We start from the raw sequence: 26,419 nt of genomic DNA, 5'->3' as shown, positions 1-26,419 counted from the left end.
TAGCCCCCACCCCCCACCCCTCAAAAAAAAAATTAAGTTTGTTTTTAAAAAATATTTTCAATTTCAAAAATTATTTTCTACTCTAGTAAAAATAAAAGATATTTCTCAAAAACATTTTTCATTCATAAATCAAACACTAAATTTTTTTTCCGGAAAATATTTTTTATTCACCAATCAAACATGAGAAAATAAGTCAAAAATCTACTTGTTTTTCAGGAAAGAAAACATTTTCCTTCGTACCAAACACACCCTTAAAGTAAGTTATGAAGTGTCTGGCAAGGTTAAATATAACTTAAATAAGTTTAAAATGACTTAAAATAAATCAAAAGCCAAAGTGGGCCTCCCTTATTTTTACTTTTTTGACTTAAAAGTCATTTAATTTAACTTTTTATTTTTAACTCAACTTTTTTTTAAATCAATCCAAACAGGCTCATAATTACTTGAGTTTTGACTCCATCATACATGTTCCTCCTTACCGTAGTACACCTTTAGCCTTCAAACATCTACAGAGAACTTCCATTAGGACTTGGTCATAAGCCTTAATGTAAGTTACTCTTTCCATTCGTACTTCATCAGTCTTCTAACGAGATTAATATTTTGTGTAGTTAAGCATTCCAATATAAATTCAGACTTATTTTTCAAAAATAGTCACGCCCATCTTCACTCTTGTCTTCATTATTTTCCCAAGCTTTCATACTATAATTATAGGGTTAGTTCAAAATTAAATTAGTATGAAATACTTCCTCCTTCACTTTTACTTATATTATCATAGTTTGACTTGACACATCATTAAAAGAATAGTTAATGATATAAATATTTTACCAAACTGTCCCCTATTAAATGATGTCTTGGAAAATGATTTGGAAAATAAATAGTTAATGCTGAGGGTAAAACATGAAAAAAATAATTAGTACTTGTCTTTTTTCGATATATCAAAAGTGACAAGTAAAAATAAAAATCTATTTTAGGAATAAATAACAAGTAAAAATGAACCAAAAAAATATTTTTTTTGAATAATCATACTCTCCGTGTCCCTAGTTATTTGTCAATTTTTCCTTTTTTTACTTGTCCATTTTGACAAATCAAGAAAGAACAATTTTTTTACCTATTATATCCTCAATTAATTACTTTGAAAAAGGTAAAACTTTTTTAAAGTCTTAAATTTTTAATTGATACACTTCATAATTAATAGTGCTAAAATGTCAATTTTTTTTTAATAAATATATCAATTTAAAAGTGAATAAATAATTAAAGACGAAGGGAGTCTTAAGAAAACAATCCTATCATATCATTTCATTACACTATCAAATGTTAGTACTACAAATTTAACGTGGAAACAATTTTCTATGACTGGTCACTTATATAAATAGAAAAACGCAAGAAAATGCCTTTTATCCGGAAAAATATATCTCTCATCAAAATCTCCCCAAATTTGATTTATTTTTTTGCCCGTTTAAAGGTAAATCCGTGGTAGTCACGTTGGCTGTTGTAAAAGGGTTGTTGCCACTTGCCACCCAGGTATTCCATCACGGCTCGATCCATTCAAAGCAAAATACCAAAGACTCACTCACAGCTGCAGAAATATTTGGCTTTCAAAATCTCACCCAAACCCTTCTCAATTCCTAGGGTTTCGAATCATCGTACTCTACAAGCTACTGCTGCAATTCTACGCTATTGCCTTTATGTTACATAATAAATGCGTACATATACGAATATAAATACTTGTCGGAGGAACTTTTCACTTGCGTTGATTGAAGAAATCGAACCCTGACAGTGGTTTTGAGATGACGGACGAGGGTTTCGAGAGGGAAAATGGTGGATTAACGTCTATGGAATCGATTGAGTCACGGTGGGTATTTCAGGGCGAGGATGATTTGGATATCGATAGTGGTGATCGAGATACTGTGGATGGAGATGATGATTCGACAACATGCAATGGCATGGAATTGGAATCTGATGATGAGGATAATGTGGAGCAGAAACTGATCCGTACTGGTCCTCGTATTGATTCGTTTGATGTCGAAGCTCTTGAAGTTCCCGGTGTTCAAAAGAACGACTTTGAGGTGAGTGAACTTTCGGTAATTTCTTTAATTGACATTGCTAGTAGTAGTCCTACTAATTTCCAAACTATTACAACAATAATTATGTCTTAAATAGTAAACTATTTGAGATCTGCTATAAATTTATGTATATCCATTCACTCTATTTCAGCCAATGTCATTCCGAATTGATAATGGTGAAAAAATGGAAAGTTGAAGTTGGTTTTACTTGTGTTGTTAGTATAGCCAGCAGCTGGTGCTACTTTGTACTGCTGTTCTTTCCTTCCATGATCAACTTGTTATTCAATTTATTTGCTGTGAGATCAAAGAATGAACTGAAATGTGGAGTCTGCTGATGCTCTTCTGATGTACTAGAGGTAGATAAACAGACGATTAGAAGGACTTGAATAAACAGAAAGGTCTAGTCAAGCTTAGAGAAAGAAGCAACAAACTCAAGTTTGTTATAAGAAGGAATGAACACTGGATCTAGGTGCATGCTTAGCTCTTTTCTTAGTAATCAGAGATGCACTTATCTTCTTCCTCCAATTTATTGATGACAATGTTCTCAGTTAAATCTGCAAAGCTGACATTTCCTTCAGCTACTGAAACTTTGCACTCCCTTCCACTAAATTTTTGCACTCTTCTAGTCATGCACTTTACAGCTCTCCAATGCCAATACATTTCACGTTATCAAATGAAAATCTTGTCTGCTTTGTGACGGTTAATCACGGGAATCTTTCACTTAGTGTTGTTTTAGTTTGTCAGGAAGTTTCACTTTTTTTGACTAAGCTAATGCCCTTTGTTCAAGTTCACTTCCGGCCATTGCTTGATATAGCTTCTTTGCCAGTTACCATGAGTGACTTGAAATAACTTTGTAGCAATTAGAAGAACTTCAGTACCTTCTTGTTAGAGACAGCATTTCCAATCTAGAGTGAGACTAGGCTAAAAGTCATTTGATGGCTTTACTGTAGAAAAATAAGGCGTGAAATGACTATCCCGCAAACTTGAAGCTGTGTGCAGAGGACTAAATATTTCAGGCAGAAGAAATGGCTGAAAGCCAGCATCTTGCAGTGAATGGTCTGACAATATTGCTGCCCGCAAATCTTATAAAAAGAAAAATGTTGCTGTCAGCAAACTAGGCTCAAATCAAGGCACAAATGGGGTCAAGAATCTACGAGCTAGTACTGTATACAAGATAAGAAGCTAACACCAGCTAATCACAATGGGCCTAGTTAGGCTCTAATAACAAATATTTTAGAATGATGCACTGAAGGGTTTGGTCTAACGGTCAATGAAGTGAGTGAAATCTTGGAGACCAAGTTCAAATCCCAATTTATGTTGTCTGCCCATGCCTTGGTGGACAGAGTTACCTTGTACTTGTGCTGGCGAAGGTACCAAGTATCCAGAGGAACAGTCTTGGTGTGCATAAAGTTGGACCAGACACCACCGTTATTAAACAAATTTATAAAATGATATAGTTATTATAAGCTTCTAAAGTTGGCATTTGCTTCAAAATGTTGGGTGCAACTTCGGGAAATTTTCTTTTATAATTTTTTGCAAAAGCTGCTTTTTGAGCCAATACCAAGTCAGGCACAAATAACAGATATCAATTTTTTCCGGAAAAAACTGATTATTCTTTTTCAACATTTGTTTGAAAATAACTCTTTTCCAATTTCTTGTTCTTTTTTTTTGTGCAAACATTCATCTTCAAAATTTTGAAGCAATGCCACCTAAAAACTGAAAGTTCTTTCTTTCCTGGTATTGTGGTTGAAAAATATTTTTTACAAATAATATCTTTTTTTTGGGGAAAAAAACTCTTCTTCAAAATTTTGAAGCAAACAGCACCTATGTTTCTTGACCACGTCAACCACTGATCAGGGATATACTTAATTTGAGAACCTTCACCTTTTATTTGCTTTTGGCTTTGCTTAATGGTTCCTTCTTCTCGGCATTATTAGACGTGAAAACTGTAAAGAGCTTTAAATTCTGCTGGAATTTTAAGCGTAAAGAGCAAATAAAGTGTGGGCATTAATTAAAAAAAGGCGCAATTGAAGAGGACAATGAAAAATACATGTAATACAATAAAATAAGAATAAACATAAACAACAATTATTTGCATCAAAGAAATATTGAAATAGCTATTGTGTAGTGCTGTCTTCTTCAATACATAACCTTTGGGCAATCACTGATGAGACTTAAGCCTTAGCGGCTCAGTGCCTGAACTAAAGCATTGACTAAGGGAAGCAAAGCACTCGCCTACCTATTTTGCACCTTGTTCAGGGATTTAAGCATGCCTCAGACGAGCCTTTGACAACACTGCTTTTTCTATTAACTTCATTCAACAAAGGTCCTTTCCCGAGAATGATGGTTTTTATTTGTCTTGTGTTTTGGCTAAACTCAGTAGGTTTTGATTTTGAACAACAGATGCAGAATTAACTAAATTTTGAGTGTATTTTGCAGGATGTCTCAGTGGGTAGAGCAATCCTATTGGCCTTTCAGACTCTTGGAGTTGTTTTTGGCGATGTGGGAACGAGTCCCTTGTATACATTTAGTGTGATGTTTAGTAAGGCCCCAGTCAATGGCAATGAAGACGTTCTTGGTGCATTATCTCTGGTTTTATATACCTTAATCCTCGTTCCCTTGGTTAAATATGTCCTAATTGTTGTTTGGGCCAATGATGACGGTGAAGGTAAGCTAACAGTTAAACTTGGCTAGTTGTTTCACGACACTTACCACATTGCACTTCATGTTTTGTGTCTTCTGATTTATTCAATTAGTTGGTTAATACTGCAGGTGGTACCTTTGCTTTGTACTCATTGCTTTGTAGGCATGCAAAGGTTAATCTTCTCCCCAATCAACTACGATCAGATGCTCGCATATCAAGCTTTAGACTGAAGGTGCCATCTCCAGAACTTGAGAGGTCCTTAAAAATAAAAGAAAGACTAGAAGCTTCATTGACATTGAAAAAGCTTCTTCTGATGTTAGTTCTTGTTGGCACTTCAATGGTGATTGCTGATGGTGTTGTTACACCTGCTATGTCAGGTATCCTAGGACATCTGTACAAAATTTGTTGGTCCTCTGGGATCTTTTTCTTCTGTGTAATTTATCTTCCTTATTACTTTTTTGTACTTAATGTTAGTTTTAAACTATCGTGGATGCAGTAATGTCTGCTGTTGGTGGCTTAAAAGTTGGACTTTCTGGGGTTAAGCAAGGTAATATTATCTGTACAATATTGTTCACTTCATGAAAAAGCGTTTCCATTTTTATTGATCTAAAAGTTTCACAAGCTGAAACAGTCCTACAAAAATGATGTGCTCATAACTTCCATTATACCACCCCTTTAGAGACGTCTATGAAAATTGAACTATATGTAGAAGGTAAGATATCTTTGCAAAGATGACACAAGCTAATCAAGAAATGTTTCAAATTTGATCTATACTCTGATAATCTACGTGCAACGAGTAAACCTCATTTCCATCACCTAGCTCAGTCATTGAAGGATTTTATGATTATGTTGCATGTTGCTTTGTGTCACAAGTAAGATTGCTTTAGAAAGACTAAGTGTGTGATATGCGATATCACCATCATGACATTAATGTTCGCCTTATTATATGATGATGTAGTGTTTTTACTAGCCTTTTATTATTGGGTGGCCATTTTTAATGTTTTTGTAGTTTGATATAGGTTTGATGCTGCCCATTTACTCTTTAAGTATTTGTTCTTTGCATCTCGTGGTGATGAAGTTCATAACTATAATTGCAAAATTATTGTCACATAGCTCAATGAATTTAGTTGTGGGAAGAGGATTCTTGTTAATTTATTAGACTAGCTGGTAAAATTGAAGATCTGATAACCTGGGCCAGCAAACATTTAAAAAAGGGCATCTCTGTGCACCAGGCGGACACCTGTGTTTACGCAGTGTCCGGGGATGGGCCGCATGCTATGAGGGTGTGATGTAAACGACTTAACTTGATCTGGATCGATCATCAATGGCTGATTCTGTAGCTCAAACCTGGAGACAACCTACTTTACTGATGCTCCAAGGCTCTACCTGACAATAATGTTATAAAACTGCTAAAACTAAATCTGCAATGTTATTTAACTTTCTAGAATCAGACGAGAAAATGAATTCCATCCACTCTTTTATAATTGTGCACCTTTAAGCCCTTTTTGCTACAAGTTTCTTAGGTTTTGTTTCTTTTGCAGATCAAGTAGTGATGATCTCGGTGGCATGTCTTGTAGTTCTCTTCAGCGTACAGAAGTATGGGACAAGTAAAGTGGGTCTTGTAGTTGGTCCAGCTTTGTTTATATGGTTTTGTTCCCTGGGTGGTATTGGTGTCTACAACCTCATTAAGTATGATTCTCATGTTTGGAGGGCTTTTAATCCTGTTCACATATACTATTATTTCAAGCGCAACTCAACAAAGGCCTGGTACTCTCTTGGTGGCTGTCTTTTGTGTGCAACAGGTAGACACCTGTGAACTGATTCTTTTTGATAGCTGATGTAATTTGATTGGCAGAAAACTAAAGGGCTTGTTCTATGTATTTTTCTTCCCTTGGGGTTTAGTTGAGTTGATTCAAGAAGGTTGATGCAAGCTCCGTTGAGCTTGCTCTCCATATGTTGGTTATTTTCTTGCATATTGGCCCAGCATGAGATGGTTTGCATGCCACTTCATATATATTTACCTGCAAACTTATTGCTGAGAAACATCATTTTTAATCCATCCATTACATATTCTCTCTTATCCTCTCAGGGAGTTCAATTAAAACACTGCCACTGTAACCCCCCAAAAAATGAGATTGAGTGTGTGTGTAGGAGGGGCTAAGGGACATGTGTTTGCAGGGTAAAGCGACTTAATAAATTGGCTTTTATTGAAGAAGAAAGGTTTTGGAACTCACATATATTGCTTGATGTTGAATCACCAAAAGTCTGCCAGCTCAGAGATTTCCCTTCATAATAGCGTTTTAGCATGAACTTGTTGCTAGTTTTGGGAAAAAAAGCGTCCCTTGGATATGGATGCCTTTTAAGTAGTTCCCTTGGACACTTGTGAGCAATTTTGCTTGGTCTCTTCAAAAATATTGATGGGTACGTGCCAGATCCTCCAAAATCAGTATATTTTTGAAGGATCCGACACGGGTGTGGCAACCTTTTTGGAGAGTCCGAGCAACTTAACTGATGAGTACATTTTTGCAGATTTCGCTTGAACTAGAAGTCCAACAAATGATTTTGCCTGTGCAAGTCATGCTATATGTGGAACATTTATCATTATCATTTCACTTCCTAATGTGGTGTTTGGTCAAATTTCATCTTGAATATCTTTCGGATCATCTCAATAAGCTTGTGTCCATTGCTGTATTCTCATTTCTGTCGTAGGGTATGAAAGTTAACATCTCTAAGTCATTTCTCTCCATTCTTGTCCGAACCTGCATGATTTTATAAAATAGAACCACTGAGTTGGTAGATCGTGAAGCCTTTTAAGTAAGTGACTCATCCAGAGCCATATGCCCTTCTGTTTGTCCTCTTAACTATTTTAAAGGGTAAAACTCCCGCTCAAGCTTTTATATGCAACAGAATCTGTCATAAAAATTAAGCTGGTTTTCTTATTAGTGTGTTGCTTTGTGAGAAAAACATGAATAAAATGCCTCTTCACGTTTGTTTACTGCCTCGCCCATTAATTTTTGTGTCCTAGTATCTTCTTTTTGAGTTTTTAGGATAGGTTGTGTTTGTGATTTTGCCATCAAGCCTGTTCTTGTTTTATCCATTTTCTTTAGATATACAGCTGATCACCAATTCTGAAATACAGGTTCCGAGGCAATGTTTGCAGACCTTTGCTATTTTTCTGTAAGATCAGTTCAGGTATGCAGCAGAATTTATTTATTTTTGGTAGAAAGGGTGTATAATATGTTAATATTATACTATAGATCCGTGCATTTTTGGGACATAACCCTGCGTCTCTCTTTTATGTCACTGAAGATGTTCAATTTGGCATATATAGTTATTGATAATAGAATGTTGTCTAATTTGCAGCTTACATTTATGTTCCTTGTGCTTCCGTGCCTTCTATTGGGATACCTTGGTCAAGCTGCTTACCTGATGGAGAACCATGCCGACACAACACAAGCTTTCTTCTCTTCTGTGCCAAGTAAATCTCTAGTCCTGTAGCACTCACTCTGATAACATCTTATTTATTTATCGATAACCGTGGAAAAATTATGAGAAAAACAATGGAAGACGTGACAATTTTGTGGAAACAGAAGTGTCATGATCATGTGTAGTTTTCATTATTACAGATAGGTCTCTGAATATAAGGACACACAGACTAAGTTGCTCGGACTCCAAAAATGTTGCTGCACCCGTGTCGGATCCTCCAAAAATGCACTACTTTTGAAGGGTCTAACACACACCCAATGACATTTTCGAAGAGTCCGAGCAACATAGCACACTGACAATGTATTCGTTGGGTGAAATTCTGCAATTATATGCAGGTGGAGCTTTCTGGCCTGTCTTCTTGATTGCCAATATAGCTGCTTTGATTGCCAGTAGGGCAATGACCACAGCGACCTTTTCTTGCATTAAACAATCCACAGCTCTAGGCTGCTTCCCTCGCCTCAAGATTGTTCATACGTCCCGGAAGTTCATGGGTCAGATTTATATCCCAGTCATGAACTGGTTTCTTCTGGCGTTGTCTTTGGTGTTGGTCTGCTCTATCTCAAGTATATACGAGATCGGAAATGCTTATGGTAATCATATTCTCTTTAGAACTTACAATTTCTTTGCTGATTGTTCTCTCTGTTTCCTTATTAATGTTAGTCTTGATTTGCACTTGGAGCTTTCTGATAAATGTTTGAAAGTAGGTAGATACAAAACTGAAATACCTTGTCCATATACCATCTTGCTAATTCGTCTCGGATGTAAGCACTGCGCAATCTTTGTTATATAAAATGCTCACAACAACAACAACAACATACCCAGTGTAATCCCACATGTGGTGGGTCTGGGGAGGGTAGTGTGTATGCAGCCTTACTCCTATATAAAATTCTCACTATTTTTTTCTTCTTTTTTCCATCTTGTTAACTTGTTACATTGATTTGTCTGGTGTTTTGGAATTAAAACCCTCGGAATGCAGTATGTTTTCAAACTCATTCGTGAAAACCTGCAGTGTTTTACTATTTTTCAATATTTTAATTTTATCTTTCAACTTTCTTATCAATTCCAAAATTTGAAGATGACAGGGAACACTTGTAAACTGGTTGACAAAAATGCTGGTTTGTTGTCACTGTAACCCTAATTCCCCCACATCACCACATATTCTTTTGCGGCAGAGTCTGTTTGAAGTATGTAGTACATGTACAGTGATTCATTTGTTCACAAAGAAACTTAACCTACCTCTGTTTGAAGAGTTTTTCTTGTTAACTATGGTATGTAGGAGAAAACTTTCTCGTAAATTTTGTATTTCAATTCAGAGTAGCGTCTTTGATGATGAAAAACTTAAGGTGCTTCCAAGTGTTCATCAAATGATTTATAGATCGCCTTGTTGATTTCTGATGCATATCCTGTTTGACAGCCATAGCAGAGCTTGGAGTGATGATGATGACAACAATATTGGTTACGATTGTTATGCTTCTGATATGGCAGATCAACATCTTAATTGTGCTAAGTTTTATCATTATCTTCTTGGGATTGGAGTTAACATTCTTCTCGTCTGTTTTATGGAGTGTGGGAGATGGAAGTTGGATTATACTTGTTTTTGCTGTTGTTTTGTTCCTGATTATGTACATCTGGAATTATGGAAGCAAGCTGAAGTATGAAACTGAAGTCAAGAAAAAGATGTCTATGGATTTGTTGCGCGAATTAGGCCCCAACCTTGGTACTATAAGAGCTCCTGGAATTGGCTTGCTTTACAATGAACTAGCAAAGGGAATACCGGCCATATTTGGACATTTTCTCACCACTCTACCTGCTGTGCATTCCATGATCATTTTTGTTTGTATAAAGTATGTTCCTGTTCCAGTTGTACCACAAAATGAAAGGTTCCTGTTCCGGCGAGTCTGCCCCAGAAGCTACCACATATTCCGTTGTATTGCCAGGTAAACTAAATTTCCCTGTTTTGCTAGTACCTTCACTACATAGACCAACTGACGTGACTAAAGATAGCTAGAATAAGTATAAACTCTTGCACAAATATTGAGTCCCAACTTTATTAAAACTGCTGCATGACAGATGGTTAAAGGAGTATGTATGGCAGATGGTTACCTTTGAGAAGCTGAAACTTTCCTAATCTTTAGGGTAGTAACTATGTGCGTGATGGTTAATTCTTCTCTTCAAACAAACAATGGCTGAAGAACCACCTTATCTTTGTACCTCCTATGCTTTGGATGCTTATAACAGTTTTCTGTCGTAATATTTACTTTCTCATCTGCAATTGATGTGCATCTAAGGTTACTTGGCTACTAACTTCTCTGTCCAAAACTTTGGATCTACAGATATGGGTACAAGGATGCTCGTAAAGAAAATCACCACACTTTTGAGCAACTGCTCATTGAAAGTCTTGAGAAGTTCATACGCAGAGAAGCTCAGGAGCGATCACTTGAAAGTGATGGCGATTGTTCAGACTCTGAAGAAGAGTACTCCTTCTCAAGGGTCCTTGTAGCTCCGAATGGAAGTGTTTATTCGCTTGGCATTCCTCTCTTAGCTGATTTTAGGGACACAGGAAAGGCAGTTATGGAAGAAAGCACTTCAGAAGAGTTGAAACCTGGAACGTCTTCCGAGTCGTTAGTGTCCGAGGCAGAGCAATCCCTTGAAAAGGAGCTCTCATTCATACGCAAGGCCAAAGAATCTGGTGTGGTCTATCTTCTTGGTCACGGAGATATTAGGGCAAGGAAGAATTCATGGTTCATTAAGAAGCTTATCATAAATTATTTTTATGCTTTCTTGAGAAAGAATAGCAGGAGGGGAACTGCCAATTTGAGTGTACCACATTCGCATTTAGTGCAGGTCGGCATGCAATATATGGTGTGAGTTTTTTATTGTATAGGTCCACTTAAAGGTATTTTGGCAAAATTTTTGGTCATCTGTCAACTTGGCGTCATGATGTACATCATAATCATTGCCTGACCATTTGATGGATGCACAGAAATTGTCATACGCCTGTTTTGCATATCACAGGGTGGATTTTTGGATGTCCCTGTTTTAGAGCTTGGAAGATTTGGCTTCTGGTGTAGTTGTATAATGGATTCACCAACTTGCTTTGTTGGGTTGCGCGTGGGGCTGTTATGATTTTCAAGATAAGGAAATCCATGTAAACTTGTATGTTAGTTAAGTGAGAGACTAGACCAAATTTACTTTTGCAAAACACAGGAATGAGATGTATCGGTATAGGATAGACCCAACTTTACCGGACTCCAACTAATTTATGATTGGTCACAGTTGATTGATTCATGTCCAAACGCTAAAAAATTCCTTGGTTTTATACTGATTGATAAATGTTGTTTGTTATCTTCTATTTTGTGAATCGTTATTGCTATCTTGTACCTTCTTTGACCTGTTGTAGATCTCAGATTCGGTAAAAGAATAAGTGGCCTTCTCTTGGCACGATCCAACCATTACACATTTAATGCTTAACCAAATTGTTTGTGAATCCCTAGACAGATTGATTCAGTGCCTAGAAACTTGGTATACAGTTTCTGTACGTAGTCTGTGATGACCATAAATCCGCATCACCCAACCATGTAAAACTGCAGGTAGCGGGATCCATTTGAATTTGATGGCTGATAAGCTTGAGCTGAAGCAGAGTCCCCCATCCCTGTTCGTCCAAACTGCGGCAATTACAAGATTACACTCCCTACAACTGATTGGTATCCCAAGCGGAGAACCAACTAAGTGTTGAAATCAATCACTGACTAGGCTTGTGAGGATTCACTATCTGGATGTTTCAACTTTTCTTGATTCAAGCTATGAGAATCAGAAGGGATATCAACTATTACTGATTGTCCATGTATTTCCTTCTGCCTTGATTTAAACTTGAGTCTCAGTAACAATGAATTTGTCATCACGCCAATAGAGCTTAAGCCCATGAGAGCTCCTGCTATTGACGGAGTAAGCATGGTTCCAGTAGATGGCAGCAAGACTCCAGCAGCTACCGGAATTCCAACCTGTTAGAGCAAAGATTAAGAGGAAGGACATATGAAGAAGAAATTGAATTAATAGCTCACAGCATCGGAAAAGACACTAGTGATTGGCGGTGGTCTCCCAGAGAAAAGAATTTTGAGAGAATCAACATAAAATTTGTATGTTTGTTATGGTTTTTCTAGTATGTGCCCACATGCATCTGTGTGTTCATGAGAAACAGACCAGTAATCTTGTTTCCCTCTCTTCTCTTTACTTGCAAAGATCATGGGGAACTTTGCATGGGTCCACACATTCTCCAAATTAAATACTATGCAATTTCACACATGTAGCTTCTGTATGAGCACAATTAATCAGCAGCAAGATTATTATTGTATCACATGCGTTACATATAATATGTAGGTTTAGATCATTCGATATGTGACAGACTACTCAGGTCTTGAAAGAAAACAAAAGGAAAATGCACCGCTTGATTTTTTTTCTTTTGCGAGGGGGGTTGTGCAGACTAGGAAAAAGAGAGAATGAATAGCATTCCCATCAGTGTTTCCAGGCAAACTAACAGAGATTGGTAGGCGTCCAAAAGGAATGACTTGTTATGGCAGAAAAGGGAAGCAAGAGTCTAACCCTCACACAAATTTGAAAAAGCCTCAAGCATGGTCATTTAAATCTTTAATCAGTGATTTGCTTGTAGCAAGTTAGTACCATCTCTTTAACTTAACCAGTTTACTTGTTTAAGATGGCAATGCACAAAGAAACTTGTCCTGTTCTCATGGAGAGCTGATACCGAAAAACTTACGATGTTGTATCCAAAGGCCCACCAAAGATTTTGTTTTACAGTCTTCATTGTTAGCCTGCTTAGCTCCAGAGCATCGAGCAACTGCAGAAAGGTGATTTTGTTACAAAGTATATTACAACATGCAAGATAAGACATCATGAAGAAATACTAGCATCCATTGATCCAAAAGTCCTCACCTGATTTCAAGCCTTAGTATACCCTAACAACATGATGACAGAGCAAGAACTAAAAGAGAAACTCTAAAGAAGCCGCTGCCCAATGTTTTCTGTCAGTAGACAATTTCTTTTTAAGACTATCGGTGGGGTTTGGGGAGGGTAGAGTAGCACCTTACCCCTACCTTGGGAGGAAGAGAGGTTGTTTCCGATAGACTCTCGGCTCAAGGAAAAACGTATCAATGCAAATCGAAATAAAATAAAATAATGGAAGGTGAAGAAATCCTGGTGAAATACTATAGAAAGCATCCTGAAAAATAAAATAAAATAGTAATTGCGACAAAATAGTGCGATAATTAAAGTACAAAGAGACTGTAGAAGGTAACATAATTCAAAGGACAAGAAACTACAGGGGAAATACTACAACTACTGGTATGGAAGGGTAGGCAAGACAACGCTCCACTGTCTACAAACCTTCTACCGTAAACCGTGTCATCCACAACCTCTTGTCCAAGGTCATGTCTTCGATAAGCTGTCCCCAATACTTTTTCTTCCTATGTTTACCTCTACCTCTCCTGAAATTAATCCCTAGCCAACTAGGTAATAAACATACTTAAGTACTAAATGTTTTAGATCCTGGTAATCAGTTCATTCACCTAGAATTCACTTTCATGTAAAGTCTCCACATTTGATTCTACTAAGACCACTGCCACCCAATCTTGAGAGTAAGAGAGTTCCCAGACCAACTTATTCAAGATGCACAGAAATTTAACATACAAGCATGGGCGTTTTCACTCCCAAATGCTATGTCAGGGAATCAGGACTCAAAAGGCTCTTTTAGAGAAAGTGCTTATCTGTTCCAAACAAACTTTAGTAAACATATACAATCTAATAACTATTTCTATCTGTTGATCTGATTCAGGTGTCTGCAAATCTTAGAGTTACAATATTACCAGCATGTGTTCTGAAAGCTAAAACCTTAAGACCAGAACAAGAGACCGTGTTTGCCAATCTTACCATACATACAGAAACTGAAGCCAGGTTACTCTAGTTCTAGAAAAGAAAGAACATGAAAGCTGCGAAAGTTGCAAATAGGAGAGAAGGAAAACCTGAGATAACCGATCGTGCATCAGTACAATAGAAGACACATCACTTGCAGCTCCAACTCCACCACCAATAGCTATTCCTACATGTGCTGACGCCAAGGCTGCAGCGTCATTTATTCCATCACCCACCATAGCTACAATTTTCTGATCCTTTTGTAGTCTGCTTACAAATTTATTCTTTTCATCTGGTTTGACTCCATAATATACCTGCATTCAACCATCTACCTTGTTGACATTTTCATCTGTTTGAACATACTGAAAACAGGAGATCTTCTATGCATAGTGATAGTTGCATATCTTATCCTTCGCAGAACACCTAGTTTCACAACTATATGGCTCTCTCTACTGTAGCTGGATTATCCATCTCGCATGAGCATTTTTAAAAGGGATGGGAACAGGAAAATTTGATTCAAGTCATTCAACACATTTCTATTTAGTTAGGCATTATCAACTGTCGAATAAAAGGAAACAAACGCTAATTTCTATTAGCTATCATGTACTAATAGCTTAGCCCTGATTTCTATTAAACAATTCTCCATAAAGAGTCTGCATTATGTACCAAAACTATAGTGAAACCAATCTAAATGAGCTAACCTTTTCACATCTCAGTGTAGTCTAAAAATTGGTGTACTATGGCCACATAATAAGCTGTACACCCTTTTAAGAACCAACTTGAGAGCTGACAGGTACGGACTTGTACAGTTCTTTCTTATCTTAATAGAAAGGTAATGAATGACTCAACTTACACAGTCTGTGAGAAATGATGCCAGAGATCAAGGTCTTTTATTATAAAGCTCATAAAAGATTCCTCCTATCAGTTTTAGCTAATTTGCTTTTACAATCTATGTTGTTCTCTTTAGAGCAGACGACACTTCCTATATCTCGCTATATCCTGTGGAAACATTAGGTCCACTTTACAGCTTGTAACATACATTTAGGTACAAAGAACAGCCCATAACAAATTTGGAGGTTCTGGTCTTATAAGAGGTGAAACTGCTTACATTTTCCTTAGGGATGCCAACAACAGATGCAACGTAGTCGGCAGCATTCTTTTTGTCACCAGACAGTAAATAAGTGCTAATCCCTTGTTTTGTCAAAGATTCAACAACATGCCTTGCGTCTTCTCTGATTTGGTCCTCAACATAAATTAGACCAGCAAGGACGCCATCAACTCCCACATATACTACTGATTGGTTCTTAAAGTCATCAGATTCTTGGAACGGATTCTCAAGAACTCCATGCCTGCAGAATTTGTAGTAGTATCAAAACATGACTGTATTTAAGAGGGATATTAACATTGTCCAACAGAAAAAGATAGTGGACTAAAGCAGAAAGAAGAAACTACCTTTTGACCCACTCTAGTGTGCCAACAGAAATCCTTTTATTATCAATATACCCTACAGCACCAGATCCAGGCTCCTCCATGAATGTTCCATCCAAAACCTGCATGAACACATTAAGAAATATGGAAAGCGTTCACACTAACTATATATTGACAGTGGACACAACAAATATCTAAGCCCAACTATAACGCTAGATTTAGTCAGATAGCCAAGCAACACAGAAATTAATCATGTCGGATTTTACTGCAGATAGCTTAAACTTTAGTGAGATGGTACATGCAATGCAAGTATGCAACATTGCATGATAGCAGTTCCGAGTCTCACTGCCATCCACAAACAAAATGGTGCCATAGTCGAAGAAAAGAAACCATGCCTGCACATGAGCTGGCTGTTGCAAACTAAACAAATAAATAGAACTTTTTATTTCTAACAACTTAAAGCTTAAATGATGTTCATACAATTCAACAGATTCAAAGAAGATGTGTCAAGCGGCAAACCGAAACCTTGTTAATGAAAGAAAAAGGTATATTCAATTCCATTTGAATATTCTAACGAGGGAGCTCCTGTACACTCATTATTTCAAGTAACTAACTAATCTGTCCAATGTGCCAAATGTCGCTTCACTACTTATTGGTATATGCTTAGGACAACTCAATTTTTCAACAGTTACTATTCCTTAATGGTAGTAACATATTTGTCCCTTCAGCAGCTTTGGAATTCCATGAACAACACATCAATTTTCTGCCTAACTAATTAACTTCCAATTTGCATGATTAAGTTACTGAACATTACAGATTTCAAGTCACCTGGCTTTGATAAATAAAAATTGGGCCCATCACACTCCTCATGTTACTAAAATTTCACATTACAATTGAAGTAACGATGAAAAGAATTATGCATAATCATAAATTTTCAGAAACTGGTATGCCATATTGCTCCATTTCCCTCTCTGCAGCACTGGCGGACCTCTTACATCCTTTCCACTGATTTCTAAAATCACAATTTGGATAACTGGACAAGTTTGATGCATAGTACAGATGACAATACAGTCTTAAAGCCAAATTATCATTGCTTTGCCGATGTGTGAGCACGTTCATGTATGCGTAAGAGAAAGATAACATGGACAAATACTGTTAATATATCATCCAATTCAAACGGCTAAAAATCTAGAAGACAAAGTTCATGTGCTAAATTTGGATACTGTTCCTATAAAGAAATAGGTAAACACTGAAAAAGGAGCACTGAACATGAGAAGTACCTTCAATTTTGGAGATTTTGCTTTCTGAGCAGCCTCTACAATTGCTTTTCCAATTGGATGATTGGTATTTGATTCAACTCCAGCAGCTAACTTCAGAATATCAACTTCTGACCACTGACAAGGTGAAGTCGAATCTTGTCTGTACCAAAACTTCGCCCATTATCTTCAATGAAAAATTACCATTGACACCTTTCCTTTTACTAGGTATCTGAATTTCACTTAATTTTAAACATTTTCCACAGTCCAAAATTCTGTTATCAAAGAAACAAAATCCAAAGATTGACAACTAACGTCTAACACCGAAACGCACAAAGCAACAGATGGGAGCAGCAAAAAGAAGATGACTAGCATAATTTAGAAAACGAGAGGACAGAGAAAAAGAAGTGAACAACTAGAACAAGAGATGACTTGGTGATGAAATATAAAGGTGGTTAAGTGCTAACTGGTTGATCTTATTCCATCATGCAGAATCATTCATGGTTTTCCTATTTCTAGCATATCCATCATTCAAACAGTATACAACAAGTATATGGGAAACAAAAGTTTACTGTCCAACATTGGTTGAGGGAATGGGTTGTTGTCTCCTTACTTACTCTTGGCAGCTCACCTCATGAGCTAACTTTTGGTTGAGTTAGACACAAGGTCTATTTTCTTAACATGGTATCACAATCAAACCCATCCTAATTTTTGGTTACCCAATATTGGGCCATGTTCTGTCGTCCATGCATAGATATCTAACTGTACGGAAAGGTGTTAAAACCTCATTGGTTTGAAGAATAGTTGGGGGAATGGAGTGTTGTCTCCTTATATAGTTTTGGGCAATCCTCACAATCCTCACCTCATGAGCTAGTTTTTGAGGTTGAATTAAGACCCAAGCTCAATTTCTTAAGAGAAAACAAATAGGAAATACAAACACTGGATACTTTCTTGTGGGTGTCCGTATATTATGAAGTCATAGAGAAGGTAAGAGACTTGGGAATTAACCCAGTAGATAGTGTATTCTTCAAACAAAGTCAATTCATTAATAAGTTTTTATTTTATGATAATAACGTATTATTAAAAGAAAATGCTATAACAAAAATCAGTTTCCTTATTTGTTATAGCCCAAAAGTGGACATGCAATATAGATGTGATTGACCTCTGCAATGCAAGCAAAACTCACAGAAGTCTTCCTGACTAATAAATTCAAGGACTTCCATTATTTGGTCTTTCCATATTTCAATCACTATTTATTCTTTCCTGATATTGTTGTCTATTAAGTTTTTTAATGTGCCTTGACAGGAAGTACTATTTTTTTTTGGAAGCTGGTAACTTGCCTTGATAGGAAGTGCTTTAATCAGAGTATAGTTGAATCTACTGGAAAAAGAATGCAAGGATGGAATTATGGAAACTGATAAGTTACTCCTTTCATCCTAATACGATAGTCTAAGTTTGCACGAAGTGAAAGAATTAAAATGTGAATCATTAAGTATATGTTAGAAAACACACCGACCTTACTTCTTATGAATAGGAAGAAAAAATTGTATTTAAAGAGTCATCAAACAAATTTGTGTTTAACAAGTTAAAATGGGTTTCATATATTTTTTACGTCAAATAGAATGTATCAATACTTCCCTTTTTATTGAAGAAGATCAAAATATCCTTTTTAAGAAAGTGGTTTGCATTTTGGAACGCCTAATACAGCCAGGAGTGAGGTAGTATAAATACACTAAAAGAATGCACTCAACCTTGCATCTGCATCTTCTTGATGGCCTTGACCTTGAGACACAACTTTGGTCACAATTGGTCTACCAATAGTCAGTGTCCCAGTCTTATCAAACACAATTGTATTCACTGTTGAGAATCTTTCTAGGACACTTCCACCACGCAAAAGCAAGCCTTTAGTGGCACCAAGTGAGGTTCCAACCTTTACACAAAAATGTCTAGATTATTAGTAGTGCATCAAGTGTCAGGACCATGTCTGGATTTAACATGACAGTACAATAGGATATCTATATTTCTTTACCATCACTGCAGTAGGAGTGGCAAGACCAAGTGCACATGGACAGGCAATAACCTGCAACCACAACCAGAAGCCAATTACTCAAAGCAGAAAGAGAAAAATATAACCATGGAAATAAAAGCATGCCTTGCCACATAATGCAAAAAGAGCATGAAATTAAAAACACTACGGAAAGAGCAGTAGCGGAGAGTTAAAAAGATTTTACAAAAGGATTACTCAAGCAGATTCAAGAAATTATCTTGTGGGACCTTAGGGTGATTATAGAAAATCAATTCATTACATACGGGTTTATATACTAACGTACCAGCACAGTACATGAGAGCTGCAACGCTAGCGAAACAACACTTCCATGATAAAGGGAAGGAGGCAGAATGCGAGCACCAAAAAGGTTCCAGAACATAAATGTGGCAGCAGAAAGTGTCATTACCCCATAGGTAAAATGCCCAGCAACCTAGTAAATAGAAGCAAGTAAGCTGTCTTCAAGACAAGCATACAAATCAAATTCCTTTTGCAAACAATATTAGACAGTCATTTGGGTGAACCACGTAAGCCTCCAACTGCCAAATATTGTACACTTAAGGAGGAAACATATTTAAAATGGAAACCTTGTCAGCCAACCGCTGCACGGGAGCTTCTCTACTCTGTGCTTCCTCTACTAATCTAACAATGTCCCCAATAGCAGTTTCACCACCTGGTCGTCGCACTTCAACAGTAAGTGTTCCATTAAGGTTTATACTTCCTGCTGCAACTTCGGCCTAATTCATAAAAATAACCTATCATGATATTATTCTAATTGAAGAAGAGAAATCAGATGGAACTTTAAACTGGATATCTGTCCAACCATAAAGCAAATGTTTAACAAAGGAAAGCAGGAGGTGATATGAGAAGATAGGTTGACTACCCCAGGTAATTTAGTGACAGGTAACGGCTCCCCAGTAAAACTTGATTCATCAACTGTGCTTCTACCGGCTCTGACAATTCCATCAGCTGGAACACGGTCCTGGATTTCAATAAACAGTAAATTCAACTACTATTAGTTGCTTTTTCTGATCATAACATTTCTACAGATCAAATGTTGTGCATTTATTTTACACTTGTAGATAACAGAAGAGAGAGATTGACAATACAGCCGATTCAAGTAAGAACTGTCCCAGCTGCACAGGAAATAGATTCAGGTAAACCGAATAAGGCAAATGCAATGTGAAGACAAAGTGCAGCTTACTTACCCCAGGTAATACAATGATCTGATCTCCGACTGACAGACTGTTAGAAGGAACTTCAACAGTGGAGCTCGATTCCCCTGAATCTCCACTGACTACAAGTCTTGCTTTAGATGGCAAGACATTGAGAAGGCCTGTCATGTCACTTGTGGCTTTAATTTTAGCTCTCTGCTCAAGGTTTCTTCCCAGCAAGACAAAAGCAATCAACATAACAGGTTCCTCGAAGAATGTTTTCCAACCCTACAGGAAAGGTCATTAGATGAATGCTAGCTGCAGGCATTACTGATCAAAGCTGACAATGATCTCTCTGAACGATTGGGAAGCAATGCAATACTGTACTACAGAAGAGTTCTTGTTTAAAAAAATGGTACGTATTACTGTAATACAGCAAAGTCATTACTATCTTTATGGACAAAGAGAAAAGCTTCTAAAGCTCCAACTGAAGAACACAAGGGATTCTTAATTGTAAAGATGGATGCACTTTCTTTTTATATGGAGTAGGCACTTAATAGAGGATGCTTGCTTCTAAAGCTTATTGATTAATACCTATTTTTATGGATTACCCCATCTTTTCTAAATAAACAGACGGCGGAGCCTCAACAAACGATAAAACATAGTAACACCGAAAGCCTCAAGGCACTTTAAATAAGGTCAGTCAGAGCCTCCTCGTTTTACTGTCAACTATGCTTCCACTTAAATTCTGGTAACATTCAGCTTTGTCTTAGCAATGATGTTATTAACCATCTAGAAATTATCCTATTTGATATTACATAGGTACATTATAGACATAAAATTCAGTAGGTGAAGCAAACATGAAGCCAGTACAGAACAATACAAGAGAGCACAATGCATCTGTAACTGAAGCAACAACAATATTCCCAGTGTAATCCTAAATATTGGGGTCTGGGAGGGTCAAGTGTAGGCAGGCCTTACTACCTTGGAGGTAAAGAGACTTTTTCTGATAGACCCTCAGCTCAAGGAAAAAACAGTCCAACTCCAAAGCAATGCATCTGTTACTGAAGCATGCTAGTAAACCTTATATACCACTTCCTTTGCATGAACATATTGGGGGCATGTTGGTGGCTTTAGGTTCAGATTTAAGTTTTAGGGGTTTGTTTAACTTTATAAGCTGCTATTTAAAATATTGGTAAATTCGTTATGTTAAACAGTCAAAGGGCTTCTGGATGAATGAAGATATTCTAATACTCAAGTATTTTGCCCAAGCAGGCAATCCCGGCAGAACCTGATCACATGATGTGTATGCCTCAAGTCTATAGATGAAGCATTTATTCACCAGAACAAAGTACAAGATATTGGTAAATAGAGTTACCAGCTTTGGTATTAAGGCTGCCATTGAGCTCACAGCAAATGATGACAAGGCCCCAAGACCAACTAATGTATTCATGTTTGGTGATCCTTTAATTAGGCTTTTCAGACCATCAATAATAAGTTGTCGACCAGGTACAAGCAACGTAAACAGAGATAGAGTCATATGGAAACCCGTGGAATGAATTGCATGGATCCATGAAGCCTTAGCTCCAAGGAAATGAGAGAGATGCCCGACAAGGCACACTCCACATAAAGCCCACGAGACGGCAAGCGCACGACCTGTTAAAAATTTAGGTTATTAATGGCATGTAGCTACATGCTGATCAACAAAGTCCCATGCATGTGAGATCTTAGAAAACGGATGGAGGGGGAGCTCCTAAGTAAGGCATGTACCACTTTCTTTCAACTGAATACGCTTTGCATTCATCTTCTTCTCAAATATTTCAAAGTAGTTTTCCCTTCTGGAATCTGCATTAAATTAGACCCATGTCACGCTGATACAAATGGAAACACTTCAAACAAGAAGGTGATATGCAATCAGATAAAAGGAAGATATCAATGCTGATGTTATTCCCTGGAATTTATGATACTTTAGGGGATAACAACAAAAAATTATCAAATCACTTCTAGTTGTTCTAGGACATAAACGAAGTGTTGGGACAACTGGGAAACTCAACCAAAAGCATCAAAACAAGAATTTTTTCCTAACTCAACTGAACAAGTGTAGTCAGATTGAGTCTACACAACCACAAACAATGGTGTTGCACAAATCAATTCATTCACGAAGTGTTTATCAGCAATCATGTCACAACTGCATCACTATTCCTTTACACATGCAAACCATTTCAATAATCATTTCACGCACCTTGAATTTGATTAGGCAGGAGGCAAGGGGACACAAGTGAAGGTAATTATTTCTCCAAGATTATACTTCTGAGTTGAAAAGATTTTGAAATGAAGTTAATGACTGGGCACTGAAAAGTAAATCCAGGAAAATATTCAGAAGTGCACCCACTTAACCTACTTCCCTCTATTTTGATCATCATGAGTTGTCTAAAACTTATCCTTTTCACCACAAACTTATGTTCCAACAATTACCTAATACAATCTACTTCGGTCGCAAGAATCGCCTCAAAGTTTCTTTTAATCATTCTGCCTTCCTTCCTGCTATGTGGATCAAGTCTGATTGAGGGAGTGCCTTTAACCTAATGGGTTGTTTTTCCACAGCAGCTAAAGTTAACTAATAAAACATTAGACATCATATGTTTTCTTTACAAGGTAAATAATTTTATTAATATGGGATAACTTCCATATACAAGCAGTTTACCTTTAAAGGCAAAGAACCTACACATGAATAGACTTAATAAGTGATTAGCAACATGAACAGAGGATCACTTAATAAGTTAAACAATACACATACGATATACTAAATGGAGTGGAAGTGTGGAAATAATCAATGTCAAAAGATTAAGATGCTTCCACAGTTATAGTTTATGAGATTAAAGGTTCAGCCTAGTTTTGAAATGATTATATGTATCACTTTTGTCTTTTGATTCAGATACTCTTTTGAGAAGGAGTTTTGGTTCAGATACTTTCAGATGAAAACTGAAATTAGTTTCTTAGTTAATGATGTGGCTAGTGAATTGATTGAGCCATTTGCTATCAATTGATGAACCTTAGATACAAGCAGTTGTATTTGATGAAGAATTTGAAACTATGGCAGGAATGGAATGCGCCCCAGATGCAAAGAAACATGAGTAGAAGGCTAGCAGCAAGTTTTTACATGGACTCTGCAAGTTCTGACTTTTTACTTAGAGCTTAAGCATATGCAAGATGTGACTGGAGTAATGAAGTAACCGGCTAGCCTTTTGAAAAAAATTGATGCGAATTTATGAATCTGCTATTTTGTGCAGATTCTTTGTTTTACATGATTTGCTATCTCATAGCAATACAACCCAAACTGAAGGCAGAGTTCCGTGTCCAGGAAAAAGATACAATTAGAAGGGAGACTGGAAAGGTTGACCAAATTAAGTAATGTCTAACGACTAGAGAAGAAAACACATTACATCATCACAGTAAAATTTTAAAGTTCACCAAAGTTTTCCCGCTAACAAGTTAAATAATCTTGCCACAACAGAAATTTCACAACAGTTGCAAATTTCACCATAATATCAGATTGCAGAATCTAAAAGATCCCCTTTTCATAGTAAATGGGAAAGATACAAGGAAGGACACAACTGGCACATCCTTAAAGTTAATGTCTTCACCGGCCTGAACTACTACAGTAAACTTTTATGGAAATATAGGTCCTATTAACTAATAACATTTATAAACTTGTCTCGGTACAATAATTCAAAATGCATGAGCCTCCTCGTAGAAATTCCTCCCTTCAACATATCCACCAATTCTTGCTGCTGAAACTCTCACCTAAAGATGAAAAGGACCTTGTTGTCAAAATCAAAATCATTATTTGGACCTAATATGTTCTAATTTCATCAAATACTGGGAGAAGTGACTAAGAGGTGCTGCTGAGAAGGGTTTTAGTCAATATAATAGGGACATACCATGAAGGACAATGGTTGCTCATTTCAAGAAAGCTTTTGCATTTCATGATGGAAATTCCCCTTCAATGGCTCCCTCACCTGTCAATTACCCACCAAGCTTCACATAAGTAACAAAAACCCCAAGTGTATTGCACTCTCTGATCTGCTTGAAATTTAAGAGGAGCTAACGGACCAAAATAAGTATACTATTATTTAAATTCCTACTCTTAAGACAAAAAGCAATATCATTCAACCCCAGAAGAAAAAGGAAGAGGAAGGACAGAGGATGGGTTTCAGTTGTATTTTTAGTTCATAGCTTATTCCCTTCCTTTTAATCAACAACAAGATGCCCAGTGGGATCCCACAAGTGGGTATTCCCTTCCTTTTAATCAATAGTGTGAAACTATGACTCACCTCAAACTAATAAAAAACAGGGAAACAATGTCTGGCTGCTCTTAAATTGCTCTACAAAAATAAGGCCAAGGGATCAAGTTAAGTTTTTGTATCAACCGTCTGGTGACCTAATTAAAACTAACAAATCTGGGGAACCTTGAGATGGTAGAAAGACTAAGCACCAAACAGACGTTGCGAATTTGCAACTGGTCTTGAAAAATCTTCAACAAGCACACAACTGTTGAAGATGTAAAAATTCCTGAATCTTCTATGAACCATCTATTTCTTTAGTATAGCACCCTGTCCGACATTGTACACCTATAGTTCACTGCTAGTAGTGCAAGCATATTCAACATTTGGAGATTTTCAACAAAATCGCTATGTTAATTGCTATGATACAATAGTGTAAAATAATGGTACTACTGGAAGCAAATGCTAACCTCGAACGTTAGATTTGAACCCACAGGTACTCAAATGCTTTGCAAGAGCCTCCCCTAACTGCTTTTGCCAATTTGGTACAACCTTTGCGTCAGATACTGGCCACACTATTGCTGTCTCCGTCGTAAGATTTACAGTAGCAGAAGAAACTTGTGGCTGTTGATACAGAACTTCATAATGTCAAGTGAAAAAATACTAACAAATAAAAGAGACAAAAAGCATGTGCACTAGGAATACAAGTAATAGAAGAAAAGGCTAGTTAAATATATAAATAAACCCAATTCTGTAAATTATGTAATTTATGCACAGCCAAAAAATCATAGAGAATTGTACAGTTCTCAGGGTAGTTTCTTTTCCACTCTAAACTACTAGTGAATCTCCACATGAAGAGAATATATTCTGGGCTTATGATAGCTAATCGTGTCTTCGACTAAAGAATCCAACTGTCTAGGAATGTTTCAATGTGATCCGAATCTGAGGCCTATTCAGACTTCTAACCACAATACCCACCACTCCTTTGTTAAAATGCATACGGATTTGATTTGTAAGAATGTGTGCGTAGGAATTTTATTTAAACAATATATAGAGAGAGTTTGAGTCTACTGATGTGGATACATCCACTGTTGGAAACATTAAACAATCCAGGCCAAGTAAGATTACGGTATATTTTAGCTTTCCCCTTCGCGACTGAGAGTTAATAATCATGTTGATACAGTTAACAATTTTCTTATGATTTACAGAATCAAAAAGTTCAACATAAGAAGAGAAATAGCTTCGCCTTCAGTTCCTAATAGAAACCTTGTAATGAGTCTACTGCTGTATATTTTGGCAATCAGCATAAACATGAGATGCTTAATTGAAGAGAAGAACATGAGTTGGAAGTACCATTGAATACTTACTTGACTTTCTAAAATTCTCTTCACGCTCGATGCACAGCCACCGCATGTCATTCCCTAAAAATGTGCACACAAATTTGTGGAATATTCAAAGGTCCGAAACTACAGCTATTGCATTATCCATAGAGCAAGTGGAGAAATAAAACTGAGTAACTTACGGTAACATCTAGGATAATGACATCAGAGGACAAAGCAGATATATCTTCACCCGTTTCAGCAACAACACTAGGATTTTCCTTACCACCGTCCGTCGCACCATCTCCGTTGCCACCGCCACCGTCGCCATTACCTCCGGGGTTATCATTTCCTCCACCACTAGCTGCAAAAGAAGCTGCGGAACCAGAAACACTCCGCAAGTCCTTCCGAACCGGGCGTAAATTCGCCGCTGCCAAACTTCTCGACAGAGAAACCGACCCGAACCGGTTCAGACCTCGAACCTCACCGTTACATACAGCTCGAAGATGGAACCGAGCGAGTTGACTCATCAGTACAAACTGAGTTGACCTAGTAGAAAAATGGCGGTGGAACTGAGAAATTAAAGGACTGCAATTGCAATTGATAGTTCTGGATGCTGCCAAACGAGAAATTGCCACCGGTGATGTCAGTAGTGAAGACTCCATTGCAGATCTTCGACTGATCTACCAGCAAAAAACTTTTTGCTGCAGTACGGAAATGGGAAATTGGGAATACTTGGCAGTAGTATGGCTATGGCTCTATCACCTTTTACTGGATCATCATTTATTCTCTTCGGATTATGTATGAAGTAGTAGCTGAGCGG

The 26,419-nt window shown here is 37.1% G+C and overlaps 2 protein-coding genes across 2 annotated transcripts; one reads left to right on the top strand and one right to left on the bottom strand.

Moving 5' to 3' along the window:
• The first annotated feature begins 1,376 nt into the window (after positions 1-1,376).
• On the top strand, positions 1,377-11,513 carry LOC102582759 (potassium transporter 7). Its single transcript, XM_006351724.2, has 10 exons — positions 1,377-2,063; positions 4,500-4,728; positions 4,833-5,081; positions 5,201-5,251; positions 6,246-6,506; positions 7,844-7,896; positions 8,068-8,182; positions 8,526-8,780; positions 9,605-10,127; positions 10,524-11,513. The coding sequence occupies exons 1-10, from the start codon at positions 1,785-1,787 to the stop codon at positions 11,056-11,058; spliced, it is 2,550 nt and encodes an 849-aa protein (XP_006351786.1). The 5' UTR covers positions 1,377-1,784; the 3' UTR covers positions 11,059-11,513.
• Positions 11,492-26,419, bottom strand: LOC102582410 (copper-transporting ATPase PAA1, chloroplastic). Its single transcript, XM_006351723.2, has 17 exons — positions 25,800-26,419; positions 25,645-25,698; positions 24,748-24,901; positions 21,765-21,839; positions 21,373-21,650; positions 20,049-20,282; positions 19,724-19,822; positions 19,428-19,577; positions 19,127-19,273; positions 18,826-18,876; positions 18,548-18,726; positions 16,821-16,959; positions 15,565-15,662; positions 15,221-15,461; positions 14,223-14,426; positions 12,962-13,042; positions 11,492-12,191 (listed from the first exon to the last, which is right to left on the bottom strand). Exons 1-17 carry the CDS (start codon positions 26,259-26,261, stop codon positions 11,940-11,942), a joined length of 2,898 nt encoding a protein of 965 aa, XP_006351785.1. The 5' UTR covers positions 26,262-26,419; the 3' UTR covers positions 11,492-11,939.

This window comes from Solanum tuberosum, unplaced genomic scaffold (assembly GCF_000226075.1).
Source record: "Solanum tuberosum cultivar DM 1-3 516 R44 unplaced genomic scaffold, SolTub_3.0 scf00136, whole genome shotgun sequence".
Classification (NCBI taxonomy): Eukaryota; Viridiplantae; Streptophyta; class Magnoliopsida; order Solanales; family Solanaceae; genus Solanum; species Solanum tuberosum.
The sequence above is the reverse complement of the archived record's forward strand: the minus strand, read 5'-3'. Positions and strand labels throughout refer to the sequence as shown.